This window comes from Erpetoichthys calabaricus, chromosome 9 (assembly GCF_900747795.2).
Source record: "Erpetoichthys calabaricus chromosome 9, fErpCal1.3, whole genome shotgun sequence".
Taxonomy (NCBI): domain Eukaryota; kingdom Metazoa; phylum Chordata; class Cladistia; order Polypteriformes; family Polypteridae; genus Erpetoichthys; species Erpetoichthys calabaricus.
In genome coordinates, this window is record NC_041402.2 from 49979774 (window position 1) to 50006656 (window position 26883).

At 34.8% G+C, this 26883-nt stretch overlaps 1 protein-coding gene across 6 annotated transcripts in view; it reads right to left on the reverse strand.

Moving 5' to 3' along the window:
• bean1 (brain expressed, associated with NEDD4, 1) overlaps nt 1–25784 on the reverse strand; it is a 115378-nt gene extending 89594 nt beyond the window's left edge. For 4 of the 6 annotated variants that reach the window (XR_007935881.1, XR_007935880.1, XR_007935882.1 and 1 more), the window contains exons 1-3: nt 24791–25780; nt 9379–9453; nt 3767–3901 (exon numbers count right to left, since the gene is read on the reverse strand). Coding sequence is in view for 3 of the 6 variants with exons in the window: in XM_028809634.2 (XP_028665467.1) it covers nt 3767–3901; nt 9379–9453; nt 24791–24818 (238 nt within the window). In the remaining 3 variants the exon portion in view is untranslated. Of the gene's footprint in view, nt 1–3766; nt 3902–9378; nt 9454–24790 lie in introns of all 6 variants that reach the window. The other 2 variants (XM_051932157.1, XM_051932158.1) reach the window with 2 other exon arrangements.
• Nucleotides 25785–26883: the final 1099 nt, after the last annotated feature.

The following is a 26883-nucleotide window of genomic DNA, read 5'->3' on the forward strand; positions in this document are numbered from 1 at the left end:
AGTCTAGCCAAATGTTGCCTGAGGCTCTTAGTGACATTTACATAAAGTTGTATATCTTGTGAATTATAGATTAGAGTGAAGGCAAGGATTCCAATAAAAAATATAGCCAATAATTATCATATCTTACATCTCACAATTGTACCAGTAAGTAACCAGTAAGTTTTCTTTAATTCAATTTTATAGTCATTAAATATTTGTCAGATTTTACTCAGTTCACCAGCTAGTCTGTACTTAGTATATTCCATACAGAAATAATTTCACTTAAAATGTTTTATGAAAACTATAATTTCCATTACAAGAATCACACAAAGTATAATAAGAAAAGATGCAAAAATAATAAACCAAAAGATGATATTTATTGATGTATTGTGGCCAATAAAAGTAATTTTTATTCTCTGGTCATATTGTAACTTAACAGCTGTATTACTGAAAACAAATCTAAATAAAAGGTATTAAAAAAGAAATTTGGCATCACTTTAGGATCACGTAAAATTATGTAACAGTTTTTCATGTTCTTTGCTATGTTGACACTGAACCAGCTGTATTTGTTTGAATTAGTGAAATAAGATTAAAATATACAAACATCATAGTACAGTTTACTTTATTTTAAACATTAAACAGTACTCTAGAAAAAATGCAGATGGCAACATTTGTTAATATAATGCTAAGTGAAAGGCAAGTAGTACATAATAAAACAGGGTTTTTCTGGACAAGAACAAAAAAGGCTACTGAATATAATACTCTCCCATCTATTTAGTTTTCCATCTAAATAATTTATTTATATTGTACTAGACAGTAACATACAGTATGTTAGGGTATTTAACTTCAGTGATAAATATATATGAGATTAATCCATAGATGAATACAAATATGCACAAGCGCAAAAACAGTTGACTCAATGGCTATTATCTGAATTTACTGTCTGACTCAAATAATTACCCTTTATTCAGTTTTAATGATTTAGACATCATACTGTAAATGTTGCCCATTTTTTGCACATTGTTCTCAATGTCATTCTTCATCGGTCTGCTCTTTTTGTTGATCTCCTCTACCTCCATCACCCAGTTATTGTCCACTTTTCAGTCTGCTGGCATAAAAAACCTCTGACTGTTTTCTCTCATCACATGTACTATTACCTACACACTACTTAATTCTCTCTTTGTCTTCCACTGTTTTGATGAAACTGATGAAATATTATGTTTTTTTATTATTTGGTGTAGACTAAGACTCTTCAAAGTAAAATTACAAAACTGCAATCTGACAGTTCAGATTTGATACAAAAGGGATTTCACATTTCTTACTAGACTATTTGAAATTACGGTAAAAGTTCCAAAAGCAAAATGCTCAATACAGCGTGGCACATTAACATGTAGCCCCATGAATGGTAAGGAAGTATGTTCTTGTTTTAGCAGAAGCAATTTAGTCAAATAAAGCCAGTCGGAAGTACCAATGCACAATTTGTTTTGCTAGTTCTGTTATTTGTGTGTGTGATGGAGAGATATGTTGTATTCATTGGATTAATGTATTTTTGTGGTCAGACAGACTCCTTCAGTTGACACATCAGGGATTTAAGCAAAAATATCTAATTTGCAAGTAATTCCGTGAGCAATGCAAGAAAACCTAGAAACCCTTCTGTATGTAACCAAGAGACTGATGCTGACATATGCAAAAAAAAAAAAAAGTTGATGCAGTGATTATCACAAAAGACAGGTGTGCCATGAAGCTCACATCAGTTTTGCCAGCCACATCTCAAACATATGCATTTCAGTGTGGCTAGCAACTCTGTATTGGCCCTGTATGAGAGTTACAGTAAAGTGTAATGTTAAGAGTCAGGCTTTGCCTCTCCACAACCCTGAACTGAATTAAACAGGTTAAAGAAATACATGGATGGATTCAACCAGAAAATGAATGGTACAAAATAGAGTTCAAGACAAAGCGTTATCCACAGTGAAAGTACTTCATTTTAGACTTGCGTCTATAAGAAACCATGAAGTTGCCAGTTATAAGTTAGTCATTTCCAGTTTTGTTTCATGGTGCTCATGCTCAGTACTACAGTATATACAATTCAGCTCCTCTCAAATCAGTACTTTTATGGCATTTAGTAACTAGTATATTCAGTAAAATATCAGTATATCTTTGTTTATTGGTGTTGCATTTGCTGAAGAATATACAGCAATATATCCTGTTAAAATTTTTAAGATTGTTCTCCTTGAAACATGAAATAATTTTGTAGTTTTTGTGACAAATGCACCTGCAGTTTGTTCAAGAACTCACATATCAAAGTGTTAATTGTCAGACCACTTTTATAGTTAACACATGATGCTAATCGGCACCGAATCACCTTTGTAATTATGATTTAGTTAATTCAAAGTTACAGTCCATTTTCATGCAGTGTTTCCATTATTATGTCCAACTCCCATATGGCATAATGCTAAAAACTATGTTGTAGTTTGAGTGTTAATCCCTCTAAGCAATCTAAATGCCCTCCATATTTAGAAAATATTTTTTGCTTACAGCAAAGAAAGTGTTAATAACACAAGATGCAATGACAACAACACATATCACCCATTCCATATTTTAACAGGAAGTAGAGGGACTTAAATGTATTTTAGCTTGCTGATTATGACTTTTTTTTCCCTTACTCCGCCAATGCCAGTTGCTGTCAGTGAAGACTTCAAGGACATGGTCTTATGACTCATTTCTCCTCTAGGACTTTTAAAGTTACTGCTGCACATAACAAAGTCAGACTTGCTCACTGTTGTGTACATCTCACGTTAGCAGGTGCTAGCTGCACGATTATTCTATTGTATAAGGCTCAACCATAAAACCATAATCTTTAAAATATCAAAAGAATGCAGGAAAATGATGCAAATCCCACCAGCATGAAGCAAAACACAGAAACAAGATACATACACATACACATCCACACACTCTCTTTACTTCATATATTTTTTAAATACTAACATTCACAAGTAATGGCTTAAACCACTCATCATCTGCTCATTTCTCTTTTCAAAATGTGTTGTAATGTGATGTATCATGACCATGTAACCACCCATATGAAACGTGAATGGACCTCAAGTCCACAAGCACTGATTACCCATTCAGCTGCCTTCAGCATTTCCAGCACCACCACCGTTCCAGTTTGGTACATTTATATCCCCTTCTACAACATATTTACTACCTGTGTGTTCAAGATATTACAGTGAGGTTTTTCTGCTTTTCATATGCATATATATGTTATCATTATTATTATTATCATTACCTTGTTATCATTATGCAATTTATTCTACCTATTAAACAACTAAGCATCTGGGGAACAATCTGAACTACCTATGCAACCAAAAATATGTTAAATTTGATATGAACAGTGGTTGGCCATATAACTGGTCTTGAAAACTCATACTATCAGATATCACAAATCAGAAGTCTGGTACTTTCGCAGGACTTTACAAAGTTAGCACATAGACACAGACAGTTTCAAGCCATGTGGGAAGATTTATTAAGGTTGTAAACCTGTATGAATTTAGGAAAAGCATGCATGTTTTTTTCAAAGATAGTCAATAACTTCCACTGACTGCAAATGTTTGTGAATATTAACCTGTAATTTTGAACAACTGACTCACAGCAGAACATTTTTTTTTTCAGATTTCAGCAAATATGAACATACATCTGTCAACACTTTTTGTTCTAACAAAAACAGTCTATTATATGATAAACATATTTTATACATTAAACTTTAATAGAAATAATAAAATTCTCTTACCTGAACAGATCAATTGGATCGACATGTAATCTCTACCACAATCCTTCTTATAATGACATCTTAGCCAGTTAAAGAGGCAAAGGCCATTACCACACTGAAGCTCTTCTTTCCTGCATGGAAGGATGTTCTTTTCATCTAAATGCAAAAAGGAGTAAAGTAGCAACATGATGGAATTTATGACTACATATTACCAGAAATAATATTCTTAGTTGATAAGTTATTTCTTATGCATGGAGATGAAAGGTTTAGCTATTTCATAACTGTTTCTTTTATTTTAAAAAATAACATCATAAATGCTAATGGTGGACCTCACAGTTATGTTGCTTCCATGTGGAGTTATATGAGCAATCTGCTGTTTCTGTATAGTATGGTACCAAAAATAAATAAACATCACTGAAATACCTACGTGGAAATTTAATGATTAAGCTGTATAAATAACAAAAATGGCCCTAGTGTGTATAACTTAACACAACACTATTATAATAATACACATTCAATGTGAAATGTAGAATTTTCACATTCAAAATCTACAAATTAATCCTTTTACTGAACACTTTTCATCTAAAAGTTTTAATGCAAACCGGAGTCTTGATAGCACCAACACATGACATATGAAATATTTTATATTTTTTTAGTCCAGGTCAACTTCAATAATTTGTGAATTACACATTTTCAAAAAATACAACAATTAAAAGTCTGCATTTTATGCCTTTCTGCTCTGTTTAACTAACATAGTTTACGTTAATTCATTAATCTGGGAAATGGAAGAAAATCCAATGCAGACAAAGGAAGAAATTGGAAATGCCAAGCAGACAATAACTAGATGCATGATTCAAAATTATGATATATTGAGCTAACTAGTTTTTCACTCAGTCAAGTTAACAGTCACTGGGGACCATCAACCATCCCACCACCATCACTCATAAAAGGGCCAATTTAGAGTCTCTGATCAATACAACCTGCAAATATTCCCAAATACAGTATAAAAAGCAAGTGTACTTATAGAAAAATCAATGCAGATCCAAGAAACTCTATACAGACTAAGCTAAGATTTGAACCCAGTTTCTTGGAGTTTCAAGCAACAGTGCAAACCACCAAATTGGCCCTATTAAATCCTCTTCAGCTAATTACTTATGCTGCTGTCACATAAAATTAAAAATAATTTTATGCACTTTAGTTTTAAAATGTGTGTCTGCCACTTAAAGTGCTAAATGTGTTAATTTATCACCTGGCAACATTTTTGGTGTGATTAAACCAAAACAATAAAGCAAGAACATAATTGTATTATTTGATAAATATACACACAAATATACCACAATATTGTAGTCTGACAGCATAACTCAAGCAAATAAAATGAAATCTGATTCTGAAAAAAAATACATCCATGCATTGCCTCCATTGGTTTAAAATAGTAGGTTGTTACTGTAAAATGATTTTCTATACACTGCACTAAATCACACTTCCCATACACTTTACTTCAGTTGTACTCTGCCCATGCACTAGAGTCACTCTTTTTACTATGTCTGAAGCACCCAAGTGACCATTCTTATGCACTTAGCCCGAATATAAATATGCTTTTTTTCTCCCTAGATTTTAAAATACAGATTTTTGCCAGTAAAATTTACATCTATGACACACATGTAAAATGAATCTATCTATAATCTATCTATCTATGATATCTTTCTGATTGATGTTGTCACACATGTGTGTTTAGGAGACAACTAAAGGGCTTGAGTACATGTGATTCCACGCCAGACCAGGGGATGGCGAAGTGCACTAATTCTCCCTCTCGATCTTTTGCAGTCCAATCTAGGGAAATCCCGCCGGCTCTGGGGCAGCCAATGACGTCAATTCCGGTTCCGGTCCTGATGACATCGCTTCCTCCACTGTCCTTTAAAGCTGCCATCTTGTGTATACAGAATCAGTTCTGTTTTGGACTCTGTTATGTAAACATGACAACTCTTTTGAATCAATTTTGCAGCCGGGAACAATTATACAGTTGGCTGCCCCAAACCTTCTCAACGTCTTATGGTTGTTTTTGTGACAATGTTCAACATTGTCCTATTCTACTTAACAAAGAAAATAATACCTATAAAAAGCATATTTAGGTAGTGCTAATTCAGTTGTACAGATATAACCTTAATTTATTTATTCATTTTTGTAATCTGCATTTTTCAATAGAGTGTCATGGGGCAGCAGACACCAACTGCAGTTCATGTGAGGATACACTTACTGTACATGCACATCAACAAGTCTCAATTTAGTGCCACCAATCACCCTCATCTGCACATTTTGTTAAGGAAAGTATACAAATTTCACAGTTTGCAGTGAGTCAATGATTAGCCATAGAGGTTTATACTGTTAACCACTACACCACAACAGTGCACATTAATGATACATATGTTAAAAAAATCAAGTCACTCTCACCAGTGGCCTCCTGAATGATAGTGCCTACTGGTATGTTTTCAAAGTGTTTTACCTATCATAAATTTAACAGTAAAAAATCAGACCAATCTGAAGAAGTGATAGTTCTTTTTCAGTATACTGTAATTAAATCTGCTTGAAACTGAATTCATAAAAATGATTACTTCGCATCCTAATCATAAAACCTTACACATAATTTTAGCCAATGAATTATTCAGCAGAAGTGTGTCAAGAAACACTTTAAGGGCTCTTTTATACAAATAGCAATAATGCCTCGCTATGACTGAGACTGCAAATTACAAGTTTTCTTTTTTTTTCTTTCTTTCTAGCCATTCTAGTACATGTTCAGACCAAAGTGTGTATGTATATTTAATTATTTACTTACTTATCTACCTATTTATATATTTATTTATTTAAAGAGCTTCTGTACAAAAGCCAAATTTCTCCCTTGGGACAAATAAAGTTCTATCTATCTGTCTATCTATCTATGTAAACTGGCAGAAATGTACCTACTTTAATCATTTAATAAATTGTACAAAACTTTAAAATAAAAAAAATGCTTCATTAGGCGGCATGGTGGCGCAGTGGGTAGCACTGCTGCCTCGCAGTTGGGAGCCCTGGGGACCTGGGTTCGCTTCCCGGGTCCTCCCTGCGTGGAGTTTGCATGTTCTCCCCATGTCTGCGTGGGTTTTCTCCGGGCGCTCCGGTTTCCTCCCACAGTCCAAAGACATGCTGGCCCTAGTGTGTGCTTGGTGTGTTTGTGTGTGTCCTGAGGTGGGTTGGCACCCTGCCTGGGATTGGTTCCTGCCTTGTGCCCTGTGTTGGCTGGGATTGGCTCCAGCAGACCCCCGTGACCCTGTGTTCGGATTCAGCGGGTTGGAAAATGGATGGATGGATGGAAAATGCTTCATTAGTGCATACCTTGCTATACTGTAGCAAAGAAGATACATAAGATATGAAAATCTTACAAACAATTATTTTTCACAATATACAGAAAATATATTCAGTCTCATGGGATACTAAAAGCTTATTACAAATACAGGCATATTACCTGTACATCAAATCAGCTACCCTGTTACTTTCAGTTTGGCCACTATTGTCATAACTCATCTGAAAGATGACTTGAAGAATCACAAATAAATTAATATCTTCAAAGGACATCAATGTGCAATGCATAAACAATTCAATTGCTTATCTTATAGTATAAAAGATTTTTTGTAACCAACAATGCTATACTGAAAAATTTTCCAGTGTTATATAATTGAACTATTCCTTTTTGGGTCTGTATGTATTTACAGTAACTATAACGAAATTGTGTCATAATGCTGAGGGAAGTTCTCTGAGGAATTCTGCGTGAAAAAGCTGGAGCAAGGCTTGCAATGGCAATGACAGAAACAAATATGCATGTCAATATGGAAGGACAGGGAGGGCTAAAGTGTGAGGGGTCCTGTTAAGTGTGGTACACTAGAAGGGAAAGGTTTCAGGTACAGTGGTGCGAGAGAGAGGGAGAGTGAGAGATGGTAGAAATATGTTATATTCTCCAAGGCTGCTAGAAGGTAGATAGTCCAAAAGAAAACAGAATGGGGATTACCATGTGCTGAGTGAAAAAGAAAGGCCAAAGATGTCTGATAAGAAGTTATAAACTGGTCAAAATTTTGCAACACATGGTCCTCAGTCTGGGAAGTTGAGACTATGTTGCTCTAATAAGCATAAGGTCAAGAAGGCTCTTTAGGAGGATGCTACTCTCCTGTGTTAAGGAGACAGTGCATGTTCCATGACTGGAAGACATGAGCCAGTGCGATCCCTTCAAATATGTGTAGGTGGGGAGCTACCCTAGAAACACTGCCCTTTATGAGTCACTGAGGTCTCTAGGGTACAAGAACAGCTTATCATTCCAGCAGAAGTGGGTTTAAAGTCACCTTTGGTTTTGGATGTAATAGGTCTCAAGTAGAATAAGAACACAGGTAAAGATTCACTGGCAAGAAGGCAGGCCATGTACATGATAGAGACAGACAGAAGCAGAAACAAGGAAATAGAGAGAAGCAGTTGCTGAGAAGGGAGTGCCTTGTTTGGCACTTCAGATGTACTTTAGGCAAGTGAACAAGTCACCTTGCTAGGTTTAAGCTTACGTCAAAGAGTGCAAAAATATAAGGAGCAATGTAGTCACAAGTGCTTCTGCTATACTATAGGTCCAACATCTTCAGTTCAGATCCTGCACCTAGACATTGTCTGTGTGGAAACTACATGTTCTTCCTGTGTCTTCATGGATTTTCCTCTTGGTTCCCTGCTCTGCTTTTCCTCCAATGTTCCCAAAGACTGGTACACTGTCCAGGGCTCTGCCTTGTGCCCATTGCTGCAAAGACAAGCCACCTGCAATCCTGAATTGAACTAAGCAGATTTTATTATGACAGGATACATACAAATGAAGTTTAGCTACTAATAAATTGCCATTTTGCAATCAGACGTGTGTGACATTTGACATCATTATCATGAAGGTATAAAGGCTGGCATTCTGCACTTCCAGGCTGTGGAAGATCATAGATAATCAATTACATCTTTGTGCAGCTAAAATCATCTGACTTTTTGACAGTGATTTTTATGTAGTGTTTCAGGTTTGCCTCTTTGATATCTGATTTCCTGATTGTGGTCATTTGCCTTTTGAATTGTGTTTTCATCTTCTGGTCCCTTACTTCACTGTCCTGATGACCTGACAAAATTTAAACTTCCGGCAGAACAAACACAAAGTAGAAAACCATGAGGAAAGTTGCATAAATGAAGAACTCTTCCTTGTGTGGAAAGCTGTATGTCTATTAAATAAAGTCCAGTATACACTCTATATATCATATGTTTTAGTGTACTGGCATCAATCAGGAATCTTTATGGTATATTTTACTGATACATTTTTGTGAACAATAATTATAGTATTCCTAAAACTTTCCATTGACTAAGTAGTGGTATCATATTTAAGAAGGCATTAACTATTTATTTATCTAATGTGAAATATTTAAATGTACTTACAGAAATCCACAGCCATTAATGTTTATCAGGCAAATGACACATGCATATTTTTGAAAAATAAAGACAAATATTAAGAATCTTCACTGCATGAATTAGAATACCACAAATATTTTCATCTGCAACCTGTATAAAAAAACACAGTTATTATGAAATTTGTTAAGAATACTTACAGGCACTGGTGAAGTTTCTGCCAACTCCAATATGAATAGAGGTGCCAGTGACCACTGAGGTATGAAGAAGGAAAGCTGCAAAGGAGTTTATTAAAGCCCATTACACATTTTGTTATTTGCCAAATGCATATGTTGTAAATACATCTCCCCATCTTTTCACTGATAAGGTACTGTATAGTGACTACATGCAACAGAACTATACATTAGCTAAGATATGCACTGTATAACAATGTACTGAAGTAACTTTTATTGATACATACTGACAGTCTAGGAGAAAGATTCAAATTAATTAGTAAGTATTACATTTAATTAGCTACAATAATGACACATGCTATGCCAATATGCAGTACATTTAACATTATAATCAATACTGTTACAGAATAAGATTACAACCTGATTACTGGCTTACAGGGTATTAATACAACATTTGATACATATAGAATATATTATGAGTAAAGTGAAAACGATGAAGGTACATTTCTTGTGAGGACATAACCTTTACTTATTTATAAACATACGCATTACATTAATAATCCAAATATGACAAAACATATGACTGTAATGTTAGAATCTGGATGAAAGAATGAGCTATGTAAAAGCATAAGCCCTATATAATAAGTGGAATTGCTAAAACATATTTATAACTGTTAAGCACATACACATATTCATTCTTACCTACTGACTCATGACTCCCAAAAATGTAATTTTAGACAAACCCATATTTCTCAGATCTGTGCATAGATTAGAACCTTAATTTGGTCATTTTAGAAAAAATAATGATCCACAACACTGAAATGTGAAACAAAAAATGTGCACAAGATGCCCGGTGTACATCTCTGCATTATGATCATTGGTATGCTAAATTCTCCTCACAACACCCTATTCATCCAAATATAAACTGAAAATGCCACCAAATCTGACATCTGTGCACTAATGATAATATTTTCAATGTTATTGTTTGAATCAGCTAACAGATTCAAGATGAATGCACTGCATACAAATGTAATGTGCTGTTTGAGTCAATTTATTTTGAAATTTTATGTTTTCCGCTGACATGTTCCGTGAACTATATCTTTGATGTTAAATCTTATTTTGTCAGGGAAAAATCACATAAAAAATTAAACCATGTTCACATTTTATGTGTTGTTTTGTGAAAAATGTCTGCCATTGTAAATGCAATTTGAAATCACTTTTGTATTGTTTAACACCAAGTAATCTTAAATCAACTAGTCTAAATTATTTCACTACAATATAACAACTTAAGGGCCACTGTCTTGCTAATGAGTTTGCACACTGTTGCTGATCCAAAACCTGAGTGTAACCTGAGTGGCATTTCAGCTGAATAAGCCTTCTGACACATATCGATACTCAATGTATCATATCAATAGTTAGTGACCTGCCCATTTAATCTGATTTCCTGCTATTATTAAAGGTCTTTTAATTTAAGAAATTATGTTTTCTTAAATGCCTATTTTGGTATTTTTTTTCCTTTCTTTCCTTTGTTTTGATGTTTTGGTTACACACTAATGACATCTTTGGATGGGCCACAAAATATTGCTTGCTATGCTGCAGGTATCATGTCTGTGTCCACGCCAACATGTGATCTTACTGCACCATTTTATAGGTTTTGAGGATCTTCATTGTCATGTGTATAGAGTCCAGTGTATTATTTGTATGCCCTAATATGATTAGGGAGTATAACTACCTTACCTCGTCAGATAAAGCACACGGCAAAAAGATGCTGCTTATCTGTATGGTAAGCTAAATTAACATACAGTGATGTCTCAAAATTAATTTGACATTTTAAAAAGCAATACAGCTTTTCTGGTATCTTAAATTAAATGCAAGATGTCCCAAAATAACGTGCTCACATGTAAAGGTCTCTCAAATACATTTTGATTTAATTGAAATGCATTTCAAGATATCTCAAACACATTCTTAAATATCTCAAACTGATGTTCTGTGCATTTTAAGATCTCTGAAATTCATTTTGAGATATTTAGGAAATAAATTTCTGCAAAATGTTCTATTCTTTCAATAGGGCTTCATGTCTATTTTAAGATATCTCGAAATGTACTGGAAGTTATTTTGCAATATCTGGAAATTAACTTCTAATATATTAAAAATGAACAGGATGTTATTTTGATATGTTTGAAAACACAGGTTAACCACTTAATTTTAAGCATCTGAAAATAACTTTTTTTGTGATCAAATGTTTATTGCTGTGTAATTAACATTGATAATAAGCAGCAATAAAGACATTGATATGTTTCTCATAAACACTCAAAAGAAAATAATTATATAGACAGTAACAATAACAAACTGAAAATGATATTTGGATAACTTGAAATACCTACAGGTGATGCAGTGGTAGCGCCATTGCCTCGCAGTAAGGAAACTGGACTTTATGTCCCAGTTGTTTATTGCATGGAGTGTGCAAGTTCTTCCCTGTTATGTGTTGGTTTGCTCTGGTTTCCTCCTGCAGTCCATAGACATACAGGTTAAGCGAAATGGCATTGCTAAATAATATCAGGATATTCTGAAATACATCTGAAAATATTGCAAACGACGCAGAAACCAATTTAAGATATCACAAAGTGAATTTAACATATCAAAAAAAGCATTTTAGATATCTGAAACATCTGTCAATGTGAAGATATGTATTTGAAGATACAGTGATTACATTTTTAAGATACCATATCTTGAAATAACATCCAGATCATTTTCAGATATCTTCAGTTGCATTTCAGATAACTCAAAAATGCCCAGTTAATTTAAAATATCTTGAGATGAATCTGAAATAAATTTGAGATACGTGAAAAATATTTAATATTTCTTGAAACATATTATTAGATAACTCTTATTCCTTTTAATCTTTCTTAAATTCATTTTAAAAATATCTTAAAATGAATATTAAATGCAAACAGAGCCTGTCAATCCTCTAAGCAATTTATTTTAAAACAAAGAAAGATTTTTCAATGGGTGGGAAATTCGTTGAGTGTGTTTAAGTGTGTTTTTGCAAATGGCTAAAGAACTTATTCAGATTTATGTCATTCCAAGAAAATACTAGTTTAGTGGAGAAGACAACTAATGGAAATGCTAGTGTTTGAAATAAAGGCCCATACACAGCCTGCAGTTGACTGAAATTTTACCTAATTAGTCACTTACTGTAGGTTAGTGCATTCTCTCTAAGACAGTGCTTTTTATATAACAGGGAAGCTACATTAGTTGACCAAGCTGGCTTCCTGAAACGTAAAGTATGAGGAATGCACATTTTTGAAGGACACTTGAACAACTCTTCAAGATGGGCGGCATGGTGGCGCAGTGGGCAGCGCTACTGCCTCACAGTTAGGAGACCCGGGTTCGCTTCCCGGGTCCTCCCTGCGTGGAGTTTGCATGTTCTCCCCATGTCTCCGGGGACTCCGGTTTCCTCCCACAGTCCAAAGACATGCAGGTTAGGTGCATTGGCGATTCTAAATTGGCCCTAGTGGGTGTGTGTGTGTGTGTGTGCGTGCCCTGCGGTGGGCTGGTGCCCTGCCCTGGGTATGTTTCCTGCCTTGTGCCCTGTGTCAGCTGGGATTGGCTCCAGCAGACCCCCGTGACCCTGTAGTTAGGATATAGCGGGTTGGATAATGGATGGATGGAACTCTTCAGGATGAAGGAGTGAAAACTCTGAAGTGAGTTATGGTAAATATTTTTCTACGGTGTGGTATTTATTTTAAAATTTTAAATTAATGGCAAAATGTTACAAAAATGACTGCTGGCTTATGTACATTGATTCTGATGATAAACTTTAATGACACTGGAATCACATCTTATTTTCAATCTCTTATTAGCTTGTGTTTGCAATTAATTTATGCCAAAATATTTTTTATCAAGCACATCCTGGTTTGTACTGGTACTGCATTTAAAGTCATTTTCAAAATGTTTTCATTTTGGTTAAAGCTGAAAACGTAAGACATGGACTCTTCTCCAAAGCCAAAAATGTGATAATTTTCAGATTAAGTCTTGCATTTCAAGTATACTGTAGGTAGGAAGAAGTAAAATCCACACAGCCAAAACATTGCATTTATGACTTTGATATTTACAAAAGATTGTTTATTGACATAGATATTGCATTTATAGTTAAGCAAGTGAACAAATAGACAAGTATTTAATATGAAATGATACTGGTAGAACAGAAGAACAGCTGCAATTCCTAGGACAGGAGCTGAATTAAATGACTCAGGCGTTACATCTAACCTATTTTCTTTTAATTTCACTCAGTTTCAAAGATGCACTACTTCTTTTATCCATTTTGTTATTAATGGACAGTTTTCCCACAAATGCATAGTATGATGAATAACACTTATTTCCTTGCACATTTTCTGAACATTGTGCATACACAAATGTGACATTTCTAGGATTTCAAACAGAGAAAAATCAATTTAACCATACGTGCTGATGTGTCATCCAGCCCTACATGAAGGCTGTCACAATTAGAGTATCACCAAATGTAAGTGAAATTTCTTGAATGTCTGTCAAGTTGTTTATTCTAAGATGCTAGGAGACAGGAAATCAGCTGCAGACAAACTGATGAGTTTTGTAGCATGAATTGCTGGAATTTCTGTCACATTTTGCTTCACACTACATACAATGATCATTTATTCATGTCACTGAATCAGCAGCTCTGTTACTGGACACTGATCAGTTAGCTACTGTGTAGTTATTTTAAACATTAAATGGAAATATATAAGCAGACAGATAAATAATTGAGCTGATAAAGGAGTTAATGCAGAAGATAGAGTGATAAAGATTGAGGAAACTAGGGGTGAAATCTTGGTGCTCTGACTTATAACATTTACATATTGAAACACCATATGAATGCTCTTTTGTCTCTGCAATAGTATTTCTGCTATTTTATTTTGTACATTAAGTCACTTTGCACAATATTAAAAATATTATCTTCCGGTGCACAAGTCCTACCACTGAGTTGTATTCCTGAAATCAGTGACAAGAGAACTACATATCTTGCACAAACCTTTAATAGACTAGTATTTAGCCTATGGTCAAAATGCTTGCTTCATTCATCTAGCCCTACATAGTTAAACATGATAACCTGACTACAAGACACTAGCTACTAATAAGCAGAAATAAAACCCCCAGTCTTAAAAATACAGGTAACAAAACAAAAGATGTATAAAAGTAGTGACTATAGGAAATGCTAAAGTTCAATATGCATAAACAAAAGAAGCAGACTGATATAAAAAGCAAACTGACAAAATTATAGAAGATGACATCTTACCATGCTTTAAAATAAACTTTAAATGGAGGAAAATAAATACCATGATTTCATAGACAGACTAACATGGTATAGCCATGGCTCTGTGATGCTTCAATGCTATAACCATCTTGAAACTTTGATAAGAATGGCAGATAGTCAGCCAGAGAACACAACATGAAAAACAAAGCAACATTTAAAAAAATAGCCTTATCCTTACTTTTGTCCAGTGCTGCTGAGGCAGATTTTATCTTCTCATAACTATCAAGTATAAAGTGGTGCAACAATTAGGTGAATACATAAAGCATTCAACTTTAATATTTTAATGTGTAGATCTATGTCTAAAGAAAGACTGAGTGAAACGTTTAATAGTATCAAAAGTATTGTATTATTTGACATAAAAAGATACTGTGTTGAATTTAGATAAGAGTTTTGATATTAATATTTTAATTAGCAAATTTCTGGTAAATGATTATGCAACATTTTCGTTTTTACTGTTCACAATCCTTTTTACACAAGTTATACACTATTATTTTAATTTTGTATATATTATAAAAGTAATATAAAAAATCTGCAGAACCCTCCAGAGCTGTGAATTCATTAATTGATTGAAAAATATGAAGTGTTAGCTTTAAACAAGGAGCCACCTCTGATTGTTAATGTAGCACTTGACATATTCAAAAAGTAGTAATTTTTTTAACAGTGCATAATCACTTGATAATATCTTTATTGAATTTATGCAGCTGTCTAACAAATGTGTTTCAAATCATGTCCAGGAGTCTACAATTACAATGCTATTGTTAATGTTCTATAGTTTCAGGCATATGTTGTACTCACATGTGAGAGAAGAGTTGGGATACTGTATCTATGTTTTATGTGACTGTTGTAAACAAATATTGAGCAAGAAATGAAAGACAAGGTAAAACAACTGCTACTGAGTTAAATGACCTTGGCAACGATATGTGGGGTGACATAAAATGGTATGCCACTCTAAATGTCAGGAGCTGCTCAAATGTCAGAGACACACTCGGAAAAAAGATCTGTCTCTTTTCACTAAGCAGAAAAAGGTCATGCTATCTGCTTTGTGTTTTCTAACAAGCTTTTATACCAGTAAATAAACCAGTAATCATTACATCTTTTATTAGTACAACACACAACCCCCAACCAAGACATTTTAACATGAGCAGCTATGCTTTCTAAAACATTGTCATTATAAACTGTAATTTAAAAAAATAACTTTGTAAAAGTAACACAATAATGATTATGTAATATTTCCACCACTAACAGTGTAAATCTTTCTTACAAAGTATTGACTATCAGATAGAAGCATTTTTAAAGAGAAACATTAATCAGGAACCTCACCTCCAGCAAGATGTACAGTGATGTTTACCTACAAAACAGATTATCAGCTAATTTGTTTTGCTCTTTATAGTAAAAACCATCCTTATACTTAGAAAATTAACTTGTGAAATTACATGGTGTGTGACTAAAATGGGACTAAACTACAAAGCACAGTTTCTTCTCTTAAGGTTTTTTCTTTAATTGTCTTTAAAATATAATGTGGTTGGACTGAATGCCTTCAAACTAAATCCAATGATATTTCATAAATATACTAAAATCATTTTAAATAACTTTCCTTGATAACTTTTCTTTAGTAGCTTTAGAAAACATGATGTGTGTTTTCTAATCTATTACATTTTGTCATCTTGGAAATGGAGTCTTTCATTTTTTAGGCATAATGAATGATTGTCGGAGTGTATAATCTATAAGCCACCTCATATTACTGAACAAGTATGTAAGTCTCCAAAGGAATTTATGTGCTATGTAATAGATGCTAGTATAGCCTTCTCTGTAGATACGGGAATTGTGTTTGCTTTCGGAAATGAACAAAGATTTAGGAAGCCTCAGCAGAGAGCACTTGAATAAACTGCTGTCTGTAGAGACATTAAAAGTTAAAGAGATGAGCACTGTAAGTTAAGAACGTTCCTTTCAAGGCATTCCTTGGTTCAGACTATGTCCTTAATATCATGTGGAATAACTGGCAAAAGCAATTCTTTAAAATAGTCTTCCATATTGTGAAAGACTGACGCAGAGGCACATACTTAAATAAACAAACTTTTATTTTTCTTCAGCCGTGGGGCACGCCTTCCCCATGTCCCACAGGCCCAACACAGTCCCAAAACACTCACAATAATTACAACAACCCTTCTTCTGGCACCACCACTCCTCCTCAGGCTTAGTCCTCCTCCTCCCGACTCTGGCTCTCGAGTGGTGGTGGCTGGCCCTTTTTATAGCCCACCCGGAAGCATTCCAGGTGCTTGACCACCTGGTCCTAATTGCACTTTCGGGTGGGGCTGCAAATTCGTCCAGCCGGGCTGTTGGAAGGAGACAGCCCCCCTAGCGGCCACCCCGGGCCCCAACCAAGCTGTGGAGGACTCCATCTCCCATGGAGCCCTGCGGGAGGTTGGGGAATCAGCGTCGGCCAGGGAGGCTGCCACCAAGCGCCCCGGGGGAGGTATTGAGCTGTCCATGGCTGCTCCCCCGGAACATACACAGCAGGGGCACCCCGGCCGGGCTAGGGACCCGGCCGTTCGTCACAATATGTAGGGAAATATGGGTAGTTTATTCTTTGTTGGGTCAAAGTGGTAAGTGCTGCTGCCTCATTGAACAAGTATCCTGGATTTGAATCTCACACTCATGTACCATCTTTGTAGAGTCTGTATGTTCATGCTGTGTCTTTTTTATAAGGATTACACAAATAATGTTCAATTTTTGTTTTGCTTATTTGTGTATAGTATATTTTTCATTTTCTTTAGACACAAATACTGTACTGCCATTTTTTCTCAGCCCCTGATATTTTATGGAGTTTGGTCACCATGATGCTGCGCATTGCTAAGCAAGTGACACATTATATCATTCATTGTTTTGTTCTTATTATGAAATATGAGCCTGCAGTTTTAAATGAATCTCAACACTTTTTGAAATATAAAAGAAATACAGGTTATCTTGTAAAACAATATCCTGACCATTGTTCTGGATAGATTATTTTGATGAGTCTAGTTTTGTTGAAAACTTTAAGTTTAGCAATCTACTTAAAAATTTAACAAGCAATTTTTAGTATTACCTTTAGTATTACCACTCCCCAACTTTGTCTACCTCTGACTTCTATTCTGTAATGGCCTTTAAAGCTTTGCCACTGGACTGTTTAATGAAAGCTCCTTACAATTACGACATGTGTCAGTTTTTCTGAGTATGCTGTTTTCCTCCCACATCCAAAAGGTGTTTGCTTTAGGTTAACTGGACTTTATAAATTGAAAACTGTAAATTAGGTTATGCAGAGCTGAAAATGCTATAACTGCACAAAGACAGTATAATTCAAACTTCAGACACTAGATTTATAAGCAGCACAACAGAACTACCGATTGCCCCACCATGATGCACCCATACACTCAGAGGAACACTGAGGACAAGATTTAAATTTAGATGTAGTGATCATCTATTTTGTAGAAATAATATAAAAATAACTGATTGATATTTTGTTTAAATATTAGGTCTCACCATGGAACCGGCTTAATAATAAAAAATAAAATGCAATTCTTTCTGAGTTTGTAAAATTGTTAGCATCCACTTTTTTAAGTGATTCCATTTGTACATTTGCATCTGATTTCACAACATCAAACAGAATATTTTTTTCCACTTCCTGTTCAAAAACAGATAAATCACTGATCCAGTATGCTCAACACCCATTTCCCGATAAATATCTGAAAATCAACATCCATAGGAAAAAATGCCAGAAAGTGAAAGATTTGAACAATGTGTTCCCAGTACATTAACAGAAAAGGGAACACTCATAGATCTTGTACAACAAACAAAAACTAAATTATATTTAAATATACATTGTTTCCATGTAATATAGATACAATATAATGAAGAAATGTACTCATAGATGCATAATAACTAAACAACACAGGATTAACAAAAAAATGAATGCTAACATGATGTGCATATTAGTTACAAGCAAGCAAACATTATAAAACATAAATTCTACCTGCCTTTTAAACCAAAGAACCAAACCTGATTAGGATGCCAATTCATCTCAGGAAGCACACATTCTCAATCAAGTAAACAGCTACAAATAAGAGAGGCCTATCAACATAACACGTATCTTATATGACAGGAAACTGGAGTAACCATGGGAATTAATGAATAATGTGAAAACCTCATACAGAAAACGGGGTCTCCGTAGTGTTGAGGCAAAAGTACTAGCTACTATGCCACAGAGCAGCACATGAAAAAGAAAATAATGAGTACAAATGACTTTTTGTTATTATATTTTTTGTTGTGCGCTTATACAAGTACAATAACACAATCAAAACTGAATCTTTACTCCAGAGAGCAATATCAGTTCTTCTCAATTTTCTCTACTTTTTCATTTCTCATTTATTAGAGATGAGAATGGAGACGATGATTACTAAGCAATAAGAATACATAAATCAATGATGGATAATATTGCATAAAACACTTAATTGTAATCTATTATTTCATTCAATCATTAACAAAAAAATCACATAGATTATAAAAAAAATATTTGAATGTGTTATGTATTTTTGTATATTTTACATTTGAAATTACATTTATTTTATGGGAATTAAGGGTTCTTAATATATTCAGCTGCACATCACCTATAATACTTTCATTATTCTAGTTTACATAAGATTTTCACTATTCTAATCTAATATGCATTTTTTGTTTCAAGTTGTTTTATTCCTGGTGAGTTTGGAACAACTTCATTTGGAGATACAGAACTCCTTTCACTTACATTTAATATACAGCTCTCCCCACCTAATGAAGTTTTTCCCAACCAACACTTGCTATAGTAGAAGCCACAGTGTGGCCATACATTTTTGATTCCTTCATTAATAAAACTGATCAAATAAAGCCAAAGAAATGAATTAATTTCAGAATGTGTGTTTATTCTGAATGAACTTTTTATCATTTGAGTGTTTCAATAACTTTTGATAATGATTTTTTACACTTTTCTCAAACGATTTCCAAAAATCACATTGTGTTAAAGTCACGAAATTACATAATTGTGTAGGTTGTATATGCATTTTACAGTATAAGAGGCTCTTGCTAAGTTACATGCCAAATATGATGTAGTTATAGATATTCACAGGCATATTCATATTCAAACAATTACATAATGCAGAAAGCACACTAGCTGTATATAATACATGGATTTGGTAAATTAAATTGTACAATAAATGTACTTATTATTGTTTTACAGGTTATATGGGATCAAATAACTAAGCATTAGTGAGTCAGCCACTAAAATGACAAACATAAAGAGGTAAATTAATGCTATTCTTAACAAATGCATTTAACTATATGGTCAACACCATAATACAATCTGATTGAAGGTCAAACAACTCCCATTGGTAGAAACCTGCTGATGCCTATTCAGGTTGATATCACTTCCATTCTTGAAACTTACCCAGTTTTCCTTGTCTTGTTATTCACTTCAGTGGCTGAGAATTTTGCTATTGATTTCATTATTTCATGGGTTTTCAGTTGACTATTCTTTAATTTTATCAATCACTGCTGTTTTGTGTTTTTACAAGTTTATACATATGTTTCAATTCTATACTATTGGCACACAAAAGTGTAAAGAGAAGTATGAATTTCAGCAGTTGTGTATTCAGTTAACCAATCATTCTGAGAGGTAATCGAACATAAAAACTTAGTCAGCTTGGACATTTGTTTTGAGAAAATGGGAGCGTCTATTGAAAATTGCTAGACATGCTACATTAGAATACCATCCCAATATCTGGGTCACACAGTACAATAACATTATGTTTTTTTTGTATTTGAAATATTTTAAGCATTGTGATTCAGTTGTGCAAAATATTGCAATGTATAATTTTTTTTTCATATGACCAAAGATAGTGTTGAAATTATGTCTAAAAGCAGAGATGTGTCAGTCTATTACAACTAATAAGAAATACAATTTACTCAGTCCATCCTACTTAAATCTTTTTCAGTTGTGCAAATGGATTTCAGGTATCTCAGCCGTCTTTACTGTAAGACTGAAAATACTTAGTTAAGGTACAGCATATAATAAACATATTAGTATATCATCTAACTTTATATCTGAGAGATTCCTTGTGAGATAAGCCCTTCTGTATGTAGTAGTACATTCAACCAATAATTGAGATCAGAGTATTTCTTATTAAAAATATATTAATTGAAAATACATAATTATGTGTTTAAAATTGTGAGGACTACAAATACAGTATTTATGTTGATAACAGCCAGCTGTTTTCATAGTAAATTACTTACTAAGCTGTCACACACATTACGGTATATTGAACATTTTGTTTCTCAAACACTGATAAAGGTTAGATGTTAATTATCCATATGGAAAATTGCATCCCTGTGATACACTACATTGCTCTTTTATTTTTGTTTTCTTTTTCTTGCAGAGATTTTCTGCAACTCATATCAGATTTACATGGAGATGAAATTTACCCAATAATAAAATGGCAAACAAAGCACCTGCAAGACATATACAAATACAGGGGGCAGATCTGACAAGTCATTTCAGTTGTTTCTTCTGCAGAAGTGCTAACTGATGCAAGTACCAATTAAATGCATTGTTTCTTAAAAATTATGCTCAAAAATATTCAAGTAAATGTCTTCAGTATATTGATAATTTATAATTATAAAAATAGCAGTACTATACTTTATCGATTTACCTCACCACCTCATAGAAATGCCTTTTTGAAGTGAATGCTTTTGCAGTCTTATAAAATATATTATCTTAGAAGAGAAATTAGGGAAGTGCTTTTGTGAACCATAGTTTGCCTGTACTGTTTTGTTTCTCAACAGACAGCTGTGCGTATGTAGACATCTGCACACTGTGTTAAGATGTGGTTTGAAATTATTCAAACTGATATAACTTTATTTTCAAGCAAGGAATGCAAAGAATATACAGTATCCCTATTTAAGAAATAATAAAACTGTGATTTAAAAAAACAAATGCACAACATTTTGCCACTAATGGCGCCTCATTTATAGTGGTTACCTACCAGTATTTACTTAGGTTATTACCCCCATTACTAATTACCCATCCATTTCAGAAACCACATAATCTAGATTAGGATTACAAGCAAGAGCCAAACCCTGCATGAACTGGAGCAAGGCAGGAACCAGCCCTGAATAAGACACCACTCCATCGCCGGGCACTGTCATGTATACACGCACCCACCTTCATAAGGGGCCATTATAATGATGCCAATCAACCTAAAAAAACAGAAGGTACAGTATGGCTTGTATTTATATAACCACAAATAATAGGAAATAGCTTGAGTGAAATTGTGATCACATTTATTTAGATATTTCAACTAGACAGGATTCTATTGGAGAGATGATAAAATAGTATGAGCCAAGGCAATCAAAATTGCATATACCAAAGTACACTAAAAATCAAAAAACTACAGAAATGTTTGTGGGTTGCAAACAAAGAAATACAGTTACAAACTTAAGATTTATTAAACATTATACATAATTAGAGTGCCACATGTTGCCACAGGTGGCCTGCCACCAATCTTTCTAGTAATGCTTAATTGCCCTAATATAAGATTGTAGGTATACTATCACCTGGCTGAGCAACTATAAAAAAATGGATGGACATAACTGTATGTAAAGGAGATTATCTGTTGATTACTCATATAGGTCCTTCAGTTTAAGTAATTTGCCTTAATGTGGTCCATCTTTTTTCTCCAGACTCAGCATTGGTCACAAAGAGGAACCCAGTCCTGGTCAGCAGTTGCCAGTCATTGAAATATCACACTCACACAATACACCCACACTCATTTGTATCAGCCTGATAGAGTTGCCAATCGAACTAAACAGTCAGTCTTTGGGAAATGATGACAATACCCAGAGAAAATTTGGAATAACCTATTTGCTGTAAATTAGCTGTGAGAACTAATATGGAAACAATTGCTTTGTTATGCATGAATCTTTTAATAAAAGCATTAGGCAAAAATAAAAAGCAATTAGTTATGTCATAACGTTTAGCAAATTTGATTGCATGTTAAAAGATGAAATAAAATGAAATATGCCAAGTGGAAAATAACCCAGCCTCCATTTTGGAGCCAGTTCCACGCCCAGATAAATGTGAGTTGACATCAGGAAAGGCATCCAGCCATAAATATCACGCAGAAACCTATAAAACATCAACTTCACAAAGAAGTGGGAAAAGATGAAAAGGAAGAAGTAGAAGAAGATGCCATGTCGCAAATAAGAATGGGTACTAATCAGTCTTGCTGCACCTTACAAAAATGTTGCCTTTGATCATTTATCCACTAGATTGTACAGAGGCAAGTGTTTACAACCCAAAGCTAATAAGACTACTTACAAGATACTTCCATCTTCCAAAAAATAAGTGACAGTGAACTGTATTTATGATGAAAGTAAGAAAAAAGAAATATAAAAGAGTCCTATCCAGCACTGACTGCTAGGGGGACAGCCACTGGTCCACCACAACGCTGAATCGGATAAATGAAAGAATGACTGAATTAATTACTTAATTCATTAATTACATTTCTTGTTCTTCATGCAAATAAGAAATGTTAACATTTTTTGAAATCTGTGTCTTTACAAAATATATTAACAAATTCATTACTACTGGGCAGGAAATGAAATACATAAAACACATTATATATTGTTCTGAGAAATATTTTGTAAGTAGCAATTGAAAGTGCACACAGTTACCACTTATCTATTTTGTCACTGAAACGCTGTCAAGCAGTATTCATGCTTATTACTGGATAAGACTGTGAACACCAAAAATGTACATTTGTACCAAATAACTGCTTATGTGTAATATCAAAATATGACTTATGACAATGTAACACACATGGCTTTATTTATTTAAAACAGTACATAGGAAGACTACAGTTTACTTTTAAGAAGCAAATAAGGTAGCTTACAATTTGATGCCTTTGTTTAGAAAAGTTACTTTTTATTGAATACTCAGTTGCTGTATACATTGCTCCTTCAGAAAAATTTACACATCACCTGTTTCTTCACCAATTTCGCCTAGGTAAGCCTTTTATTTTTTAAAATCCCTGGAATATCAGTAAGATAGTGTAGCCTATAGTTTTTCTTCAAGCTGAACAAATGTGTTTTGAGCAAATCTTAATTATTAGGGCAAGCCATTAAAAGCTGATGGGTTAAAATGCATACGCTATTGCTAATTATTCGGTTTCTGGAATATTAAATAATAGCAAGGCTCTAATAAGAAATGAACAAAGCATTCTTTGGAGAGCACTGCATGTTACTAGTAACTGAGTTCGATAAATCACAAATATAGGTCAGATTATAAGAGTGATAAAGAGGCTTTCTTGGATCTGGTCACAATACTTGTCTAACAAAACTGGACCATGCGCAGAAGATTTTGGTAAAGGGAAGCAGAGCATAAAAATCGAGGCCAATCAGGCTGTTAAATACAACAGCAAATTAGATCGGCTGGATCACGATTCTGGGGTGTAGCCAGAGAAAAATGAGACAACACTAGTTATAGTGCACTGGAAACGCTCCTTATGGGTAGGGCGCGATAAAAACTTGTTTCACTTCTCATCGGATAGCTGATGACAGCTGAATCTGCGATTTGCTGCAATGTCGTTTTAACCAAGCATACGTTTGGTAATGTGGTATTAAGAATTATTTAACACCTATCCCTGTTTTCTTCCTAGCCCCTCTTCAGCTCATTGCAAATTGCCTGAAATTCTAGTTTCACAATGGGTTATACATCGTACTTCGTATGCGCAACCAGTTGTTAAATTCAGTGGCACGCTGCATCCACAGTACCTTGCATTGGCAGTACAGCAGCGGCGTTCCCACAACTTGCGCCCACACCGATGAACTTCGTCGTCCTGTCTTCACGGGGCACAACATCCTGTAATCCTAGGTGAGTGGGTGGTTGCACGAACAACCGCTAAGCGAGATATGATCAAGTATGTTTTTTTGGCATCCTCGTTAATATTACACATAACGCATGTCAAGAGTTGATTTCCATCAACACGCCAGTGCATGCTGTATTACTGGCACCTGATATTCATCACAAGCGCACGATTTTGCACTTACCTGAGGAAAGGTATAATAGTATCTCCATACGCTTTAGGATGCACAATTTGACACGGCGACATTCACTGACTGGCTTTAAATCTGTTTCTTACTGTGCTTGTTGAGATGCCCGATTCCTTGGTTAGCAAGTACACAGCCGCATCATAAAAGAAGCTCCTTCGCTGAAGTGCGCGCTTTGCTGTTGCAAGATTACATTGCTGTCGTGCATGTTTTGTGAACAGATCTTAGCCCTCATCTGGGTGGCTAGAGGCGAAAAAGAACGGGGAGCCACGAAGAAAAAAAAAGCCCTTGATTAATCTGGGCAATGTTATCGTCTCCTTTCCATGAAGATAGCACAGCTGTTCAGGTTATTCATTCAGTGCTTTGGTATTTAGCTCCATCACGAAGAGGATGTTGCATCCTCCCGCATGAATTGTCGGAAGAAAGAAAGACGATGGATGGAAAGCATCGAGAGGGCAAGGCGAACGTTTTTTTTTCTTCTGCTGCCTATCTTTTAATTCCCATCTTCAGGTCTCGAAACGCTGAATGAATGAGCGACGTGTCTTCGCTCCCGCCCCATCAGCTTTTCACAAACGGAAACAATGAACGAAAAAAACGGCTTTACTGTGGTCCTCTTGCTGCCATCGCTGAGCAGGTGTGCAGAGCGCTTGAGCGCGCCTCCTCCTCCTAGCTGCTCGCGCGCGATGCCGGCCGGCCCCGTCCGTCCATTTTGCTCACCCGCCGCTCAGTGCGTAGTCGAAGGTAGCGCTTTTATTGCATAGTGCTGCTGTTGGTGGGCTGTGAAGGGTTAGGGTTAGACACAAGCTTTGTAAGACACGAAGTCAACAACGAATACGTGGTTAATTAAAAATATACTGTGTATGGTAAATGGATTAGCGACCTAGATGTCAGCAAAGCATTTTGTTCGCCGAAAACAGCATTCCAGTCCATTGGGTAAGACTAATGAAAGTGCTGGCTAAAGCGAACATAACAGGAGTATACAGCATTCTATGTAACAGCTTTATTACGTCGACATGAGGAATACTCATGTTTTCTTAAAAATAAGGGAAAAAGTCTAATCAGGGATAACCTTCTTGAGTCACAAGCCAGTTTTACATTGAAGTCAGCACAACAGAGAAAATCAAATACAGCCACACTACACTTAATAAAAGGTGAAGTGCTCAGATTTGTACAGTAATTCAGAACAGTCGGTCCCATAATACACTGCGGGCGCATATGCAAATTCAATAATCGAAGCACTAGCAGCCAATTCATCATATTACTAATGTACAGCAAAAATAGAACAGCCGGTGTGGTCCACTGTGGCTGCTCCATGTGCTTCGTAATTTATCTCAATATTTTTTTGTGACGTAAGTATCCTTTGAAACAAACCTGAAATAAAGTGAATTATTTCATTTTTAAATCATCTTAAACATTGAATTTAATTTTATCTCACATTTACAAAATCCTTATTATTTTTTATTAAATCATTTTTAAAAATAAAACCAATATTAAGGTCTTAATGCCGTTGTTGGCCTAAATTCTACATTTGTCTTTTTACTTCCTAAAGACATTTAAATATTTACAGTAAAATTAATACCGGTATCTTTTTTTTTTTTCAAAAATTTTAGTTTGTTAATTTACTTGTGAAATCTACTAGTATTAAAATTGTCACATTATATTCTTGCTTGTTTTATTGTGTTCATAACTTGTGAACTCCTTGAAATCGCTTCAGTTTTGTTTTCCGGTATCCTCCTTAACTCACCTGTATGAAAAAAACCCACAAGTGATATACTATTAAATTCATTTTGCTCTCTAGTTATTCACACAGTTGAGCTATTTGGTGTTTCCCCCCATTTTTTGACTTATAGGCCCAAAAAAATACTAATTTTTAGGCCATTTTGGGCTATATCTTGTACAGGAAATGACACCCTTATGAAGGAGTAAACCAATAGACTTCTTAAGCAAAGGTTATCAGAAGGACTTGAAGTTGTCCATGTCACATCAGCTGACCTCAGTAGTTAATCCTCTAATGGGGTATGATGGGTCAAAATGATTCCTTTGCACAAAACTTGGAAAAAATTTGGATCAGTAATATAGGCATGGGGAGTGTT